The 6,958-nt window shown below is 36.8% G+C and overlaps 1 protein-coding gene across 4 annotated transcripts in view; it reads left to right on the forward strand.

The window, feature by feature from the left end:
- The window catches only part of plekha1a (pleckstrin homology domain containing, family A (phosphoinositide binding specific) member 1a), a 32,593-nt gene that overhangs the window by 12,305 nt on the left and 13,330 nt on the right, over positions 1–6,958 (forward strand). For 3 of the 4 annotated variants that reach the window (XM_016557835.1, XM_016557862.1, XM_016557854.1), the window contains exons 5-9: positions 1,784–1,881; positions 3,543–3,665; positions 4,398–4,541; positions 4,706–4,774; positions 5,258–5,322. In XM_016557835.1, the coding sequence (XP_016413321.1) occupies positions 1,784–1,881; positions 3,543–3,665; positions 4,398–4,541; positions 4,706–4,774; positions 5,258–5,322 (499 nt within the window). The remainder of the gene's footprint in view (positions 1–1,783; positions 1,882–3,542; positions 3,666–4,397; positions 4,542–4,705; positions 4,775–5,257; positions 5,323–6,958) is intronic. The other variant, XM_016557845.1, reaches the window with a different exon arrangement.

The following is a 6,958-nucleotide window of genomic DNA, read 5'->3' on the forward strand; positions in this document are numbered from 1 at the left end:
TTGTTAGGATAGGACAATATTTGGCCGAGATACAACTTATTTGAAAGTCTGGAATCTGAGGGTGCAAAAAAATCTAAATATTGAGAAAATCGACCTTTAAAGTTGTCCAAATGAAGTTCTTAGCAATGCATATTACTAATCAAAAATTAAGTTTTATATAATTATGGTAAGAAATGTACAAAATATCTTCATGGAACATGATCTTTACTTAATATCCTAATGATTTTTGGCATAAAATAAAAATCGATAATTTTGACCCATGCAATGTATTGTTGGCTATTGCGACAAATATTCCCGTGTTACTTATGACTGGTTTTGTGGTCCAGGGTCACATTTACTTATTTTTAAATTGCTTGGAAATGTGAAACACTTTCCGACTGACAAGCATTTTTCATATCTTATTCATATAACACTTTGATGTTATTTTGAAGATCTCACATGGTGTGTACAGGCCTTGAGAGTTGCAGCTCAAGTCTCAGTGCTTGACTGAAGGGTTTGTGGTTTAAGTCCTGGCTAGGTGCTATACAGAAAGCTTATATGTTTTGTTTTAGATCATGTTTTTACTGTAAGCACTGCTTTTGTAATTCTGCAAATGGATTGCAGTAGTATGTTGATGCAGTGGTTCTCCACCTAAATTTTTTTCCAACTCTTCTATTTCACACACACTTTGAGATGATTTTGAGCCCATACTCGTTCTCACAGCTTATACACACAAACTTTTGTGTTGCTTTGCACGTACGGTTACTGTTGTGCACATGGTAACCTTCTGCGCAACATGAGTGGAAACAGGAAATGGTGGTCTGGTCATTTGATAGATGTGTGCATGTGTGCACATGTGCTTCTAAAATCTTGCTCTCTGCAGGATGCTTCTGTAGTAATCTGAACTTCATATTGAGGTGTTTATGAAATCCTGTTTATTGGTTTAGTTCATCAAAAATAACCACCAGTCCTTCTAACTTTTTAACAGTTGCTTTTATCCAGATATAGCTTAAGGAATAGTTCACTCATTATTTATTATTTATGAGTTATTCCTCTTCCAAGCCCATATAACTATATTTCTACCATGAAACGCACAATGAAAACACAAAACAAAAACTCCTGCCACTCTGTGGCTGTGACACTGTAGTGATCAGTTGATTCAGTTCACAAAACCGGTCTGATCTGGTTCAACTTACTTGCAACAGCTCACTTGAGTTAAAGATTGTCAGTGATTCATGAATTTTATTTTGGTCACAAAGCAATCATTTTCAAAATGTCATTGTGAGGAAAATATCACAAACACTTAGAAATACATGCTATCTGCAAAATTTGAACCATACAAGGACACGGAATGATGTCACTTGCACAAGTGAGAACTATTGGTGGAAGGCAAAAAGTTCAGTACAGCTGCGCATAATGAACATTGCACATGCACAATAGAGTTTATTGTGATGCTGCGAATTCTAGCATTCACCTTTTCATCCCAGAAAAACACTGAAAGCCACTGAATTAACAGACATTGCAGGAAAAATTGAGTCAAGTTCCATTTTGTGGTAGCTTTTTAGTCTGAAATTGATTCGCACTGCTTTATTGACTGAACATGAGCAGATGGATAATCCATAAAGTCGGCTGAGCTCTAAAACAGGCTTTCTGTTAGCTTTTGGGATTTATGGGCATTTTAAAAATACACTGAGACCTTCCCTCTGATACACTGATATTTCTCAGAACTACTCAGCAAAATTAGAGTTATGGCCATTGCATTATGGGAAAGGAGGGTAAGCTCTTTCTCTCTGTCTGTGTGCAGTCATCAATGCAGGAATGAGGAAATTCTTTCTGCAGGCTAATGATCAGCAGGATCTTGTGGAATGGGTCAACGCGCTCAATAATGCAACCAAAATCACAGTGAGTACAAGTGTGAGCATGTATTCATCTATATCCATTTATAACCCTTATATATAAGTTTACCGCTCTAAACCCCCCAAATGTCATAATTCAACAAATTAAACAAATAAATAATAAAAAAGAATTGTGTATTGTAATCAATCGAATATTTATCATAATTATTATGAAGTGGGATTACAAAATCAAAAGGAATAATTGAAAGGGTGCTGCCCTAATTCTTATGGCTGTAATCAAATAATTTTACTTTATTGCAGTTAAAATGTACTGTAATATAATATTTTAATTACATCAGAATGAACACCATACACAAGTAAATACTACCATAATGCTTGAAAGAGTTTTTTTTTATGCTCAGCCAGGCTGCATTTGTTTGACCAAAAATACAGTAAAAACACATAAAAATGTATTACAATTATAAATATCTGTTTTCTGTTTTAATATGTTTAATATTTTATTTAATCATTCTAATTTGCTCATTTGATGCTTGAGAAATATTTATTATTAATGTTGAATACACTTGTGCTGCTTAAAATTTGGGGCAAAACTGTGATACTTTTTTTCTGGATTCTTTGATGAAAATGAAGTTGAAAAGAACAGCATTTATTTGAAATAGATGTTTTATTTATTTATCTTTTTTTTTTTTTAACAATGTAGAGGTTTTGACTGTCACTTTTTTGTGCCCTTGCTGAATAAAAGCTGAATAATTTTTTAACAGTAGTGTTCATTTGCTCTTGTTTTCTGTTTTCATTGCATGCAAATATAGATTAAATTAGCTATTATGTCTCCCTTTCAAGCTTCTTTAAAGACCTGGATTGTTTGCATTAGTTATCTAGCTATTATTAAACAAGCTCACATGTTAATCTGATATCCCAGACTGCTGCATACAGGAACATTTAAAGAAACAATGAAAGCATTCAACAAGGTCATTCAGTCAGTGTCAGTGGTTCTGTCAACACTGCAGACTTGTTCACTGGGCAGGAGATTCTGGTTAGTATTCTCTGGGAGTTTATCTGTTAGACATAACCCAAATAACAAAGTTCAAGCGGTTGCAAGCAAATTACAGTAAGAAAACACACCCGCACAATAAAACATCAAGTTTCCTATTTGGAATCTTTTTCCCAAATGCATGCATACATGCACAGGAAGTTAAAAGTTTCTCAAAAAAAACAAAAACAAAACCTCTGTCCTGTTTAAGCTCTGCGTTCCTCATCCTGATGCCGTTTTGCGTGTGCAAGTCACTTGGCTGACTAATGGGAAGTTGTATTGTTTGAACGATCCTCACCTCTTGAGTCATCATCGCTTCAGAAAGCCCTCTCACACACATACCCTACAATGTCTCTTCTGCTCTTTTTCACTCTCTCTGTATCACTAATATATCACACTTCCACATGCAATGGCAGGAAAATCTCTCACTGTAGGCCAGACACTCTTGGAGTGTGGGCTGATGGATTGAAGGGCTACACAATAAGCCGATGTTGAGTTATCCTGTGAGTCTCACAATTGATGATTAATTTGTCTGTGCTCCATTGACGTTTTTTCCCTCCGTGCTTTTGTTGCATTGCTTTGCATCAGTCTTTTGCTGCTGCCCTGATTTTGCTCGTCTTTGAAAACGCCCACACTCGTTCTCTGTCATTTTCTTTTTCTTTTTTTGTCTCTCCCAGGTTCCTAAGTCCTCTGATGCTGTTCACTCTGAGAGTCAGAGGTTGGCTTCAAACGGAAACAAGAAACAGGTCCCATACAAGACCGAGATCATTGCAGGAGTGGCTGTCGTCACACAGACACAGGTATTCTCACTCACGACGGCTTAAAGGGATAGTTCACCCTAAAATGAAAATTCTGTCATCAATTACTCACCCTCATGTCGTGCCAAACCCGTAAGACCTTCGTTCATCTTCGGAACACAAATGAAGATATTTTTGATGAGAGCTTTCTGACCCTCCATAGACAGCCAGAGAACTACCACGTTTAAGGCCCAGAAAGGTAGTAAGGACATTGTTAAAATTGTCCATGTGACATCAATGGTTCAACCATAATTTTCTGATGCTACGAGAATGCTTTTTGTTTCTTATCTTTCGTGTCAGTCGACACACATTCACAATCGTACCACGATGGCTGCGTTTTGATGTAAAACCCAGATACGCTGTGCCTTGTTTGCAAGCAGAGGAACGCACACACTTGCATGGCACTGTCGTCATCGCGCATCAAAAACTGACACTGTAGAGAAGCAGTTGTTGAATAAAGTCATTATTTTTGTTTTCTCTGCGTACAAAAAGTATTCTCATCGCTTCATAAAATTAAGGTTGAACCACTGGTGTCATATGAACTATTTTAACAATGTCCTTACTACCTTTCTGGGCCTTGAACATGGTAGTTCAATGGCATGTAGCCTCCTAGTACTTCACAAGTGAGCAGTTGAATTGAAATAATGGACAAAGAAATAAAACCCTATGGCTAGTTTTGAAATTGTAGAGCGTTGCATTTTTCTGCATGTTCTTATGTCTGCTTTTTCCCTTCAGCAGGATGGAGAGGTGGGACACAGTGTTGGAGGAGAGAAAGTGGGCTTGAGGAAGGCTCAAAACCATCCGCCATATTTGCACTCCAGAGCAGGGCAGGATCAGACCATTATTAAAGCAGGATACTGCGTCAAGCAAGGGGCTCTGGTGAGTCTGAGAGACTTTTTTATCCTAGGTCTTATGGAGTTACGTTTGTGTGTGTTCAAAAATACCAAAAAGTATTATATTTAAAATCTGATTTGTGGAATGTATGAAACTGAGTGACTACTGGAGAGAATTCATTACAGGTTACTGTTTTCCTCTTATATCAGATGAAGAACTGGAAAAGGAGATATTTTGTTCTGGAGCAGAACTCAATGAGTTACTTCAAGTCTGATCTGGTATGTTGTGTATTTATTCTTGACTTATGCAGCAGTTACATCTGATAGTTTGTGTTGAATGCTGCTCAAAGCCTTGTACAAATCTTGACATCTAAGCTAAATTGTACTAGCAAATTTATTTATTGAAAGAATAGGCCTCTCTACTGTTAGGAATGGCCTTAGGTCTGCTGTTTTATGAAAGAAAGAATATGAATTGAAGGGTTATTTTCTTTTGCATTTGAGTTTTTCTTTTTTAAAATCTGAACAAAAGATACCAAATACCAGTGCTCTGTCTCAACATGAACAGCACTATACCCGAGAAACTCCAGGCAGCTGCCAGTTGTGTGTGATTCAACAGCATATGTACATGTGTGTCTGGCTGTTAGAGGATAGAACTTAGTCCAGTTGTGTGGTTCTTGGCCAGAGCAAGCTGTAAAGTGGCACTCCATGCCAGTAGATCTGGCTCTGTGAGACTTGTCTTTTCTCACTTCATTTCTCTTTCAGGAGAAGGACCCTTTGCGGATTATTCTTCTGAAGGAGGTCCATAAGGTGCAGGACTGCAAACACGGGTATAAACAGAATGCCTCCCAAACATGTGCTTTGAAATCTTGTTATTTGACTGAACATTCCTATGAATATGGATCCTTCGGTACTTATTAATAAGAAATAATTATATTTTTTTTATTTTTTAAAAGATTTTAAAATGTAATTTATTCCTATGATGGCAAAGCTTAAATTTCAGAAGCCATTACTTCATTCTTCAGTGTCACATGATCCTTCAATAAATCATTCTAATATGCTGATTAGGTTCTTAAGAACGATTTCTTAGTATTATGAATGTTTAAAACAGTTTAGTTTTGGTTTTGCTGCTTAATATTTTTGTGGAAACCTTGATACATTTTTTTCAGGATTCAGCATTTATTTGAAATAGAAATCTTTTGTAACATTGTAAATGTCTTTACTGTCAATTTTGATCAATTTAATATGTTCTTGCTAATTAAAAGTATTTTTTCCCCAAAAAAATCTTATTAACCCTAAACTTTTGAAGGGTAAAGTGTATATTTAGAGTTGCAGGTGTGCATTTATAGTTATAGATTTAAAGTAAAATATCATGAAAATCAGACTTTTTCTGTGTTTAAGTGCTATAATCAGGTCCCCGGTGAATCTACCAACCTAGAAAACGTGAAAAAGTACAACCCATTCATTTTTTTTTTGGTAATACGCCTTTCTCTGCAAGCTTGTGAAAAAAATTAGCCGCTCAGATTTCGCTCCCCCATGACATAGAAAGGGGATCTTAATATAATATTACCGCCCCTTAATCTGCAAGTTTCCATTTTGCAAGCAACAATGGTATACTAGTTCTAACGGCATGGCACCAGTTCGAGCAAAGCATGCTAACTGTTCTGTCTTTGGCTGCACTGACGAGCACAGAACACTATTTACAGTCCCAGCCTCAGAGTAGGCCTGTCACGATAACAACTTTTTGTTGTGCGATATATTACCCCAGTAATAATTGCGATAAGTGATATTATTGTAATTTTAAATACCATTTTAAAACACAATCACTACTTAGCAGTCAGATGTCTGTATGCGCAAAGGCACAGATCCCTAAACAAGGCCATATCTGCAGATGAAACTTTGTTTGTAGAAGCATTTTTTTTTTATTTGAACTAGCACCTCTTGACTACACCACATTATGTACGAGAAGCTGCAAAAAACACAGGCGCAAAGCGCCGATCGCCAGAGCACCACCACACCCCTCACTTTTTAGCGCTATTATTTAGTTTTTCCGGAGTTTTCCCGTAAATTCCATGCATTACCATTAGAGATTAAAAGGGTCATATGATGCTTTTTTAAATATCATTATTTTGTGTAACAGAATATGTTGACATGCTTTAATGTTCAAAAAACACATTATTTTTTCAAATACTGCAAATACTGTTAGGTCCTCTATGCCCCGCCTCTCTCAAACACGTCGTTTTCTACAAAGTCCCTCCTTCCGACAAGCGCATGCTCTGATTGGCCAGCTGACCCAGTGCATTGTGATTGGCCGAACACCACAAGCACGCATCGGAAATGTAACGGCCCTTACCATAATCGCTTCAGCTTTCAAAGTAAATATCAAGACAGTTAATAATGTCGTTAGTTTTACCATCAGTTCAAGCCCGAAAGGGCAACAGAGTCACGTGACAGACACAGTGATGA

The sequence above is a fragment of the Sinocyclocheilus rhinocerous genome, unplaced genomic scaffold (genome assembly GCF_001515625.1).
Source record: "Sinocyclocheilus rhinocerous isolate Xijiao unplaced genomic scaffold, SAMN03320098_v1.1 scaffold851, whole genome shotgun sequence".
In the NCBI taxonomy this organism is placed as follows: domain Eukaryota; kingdom Metazoa; phylum Chordata; class Actinopteri; order Cypriniformes; family Cyprinidae; genus Sinocyclocheilus; species Sinocyclocheilus rhinocerous.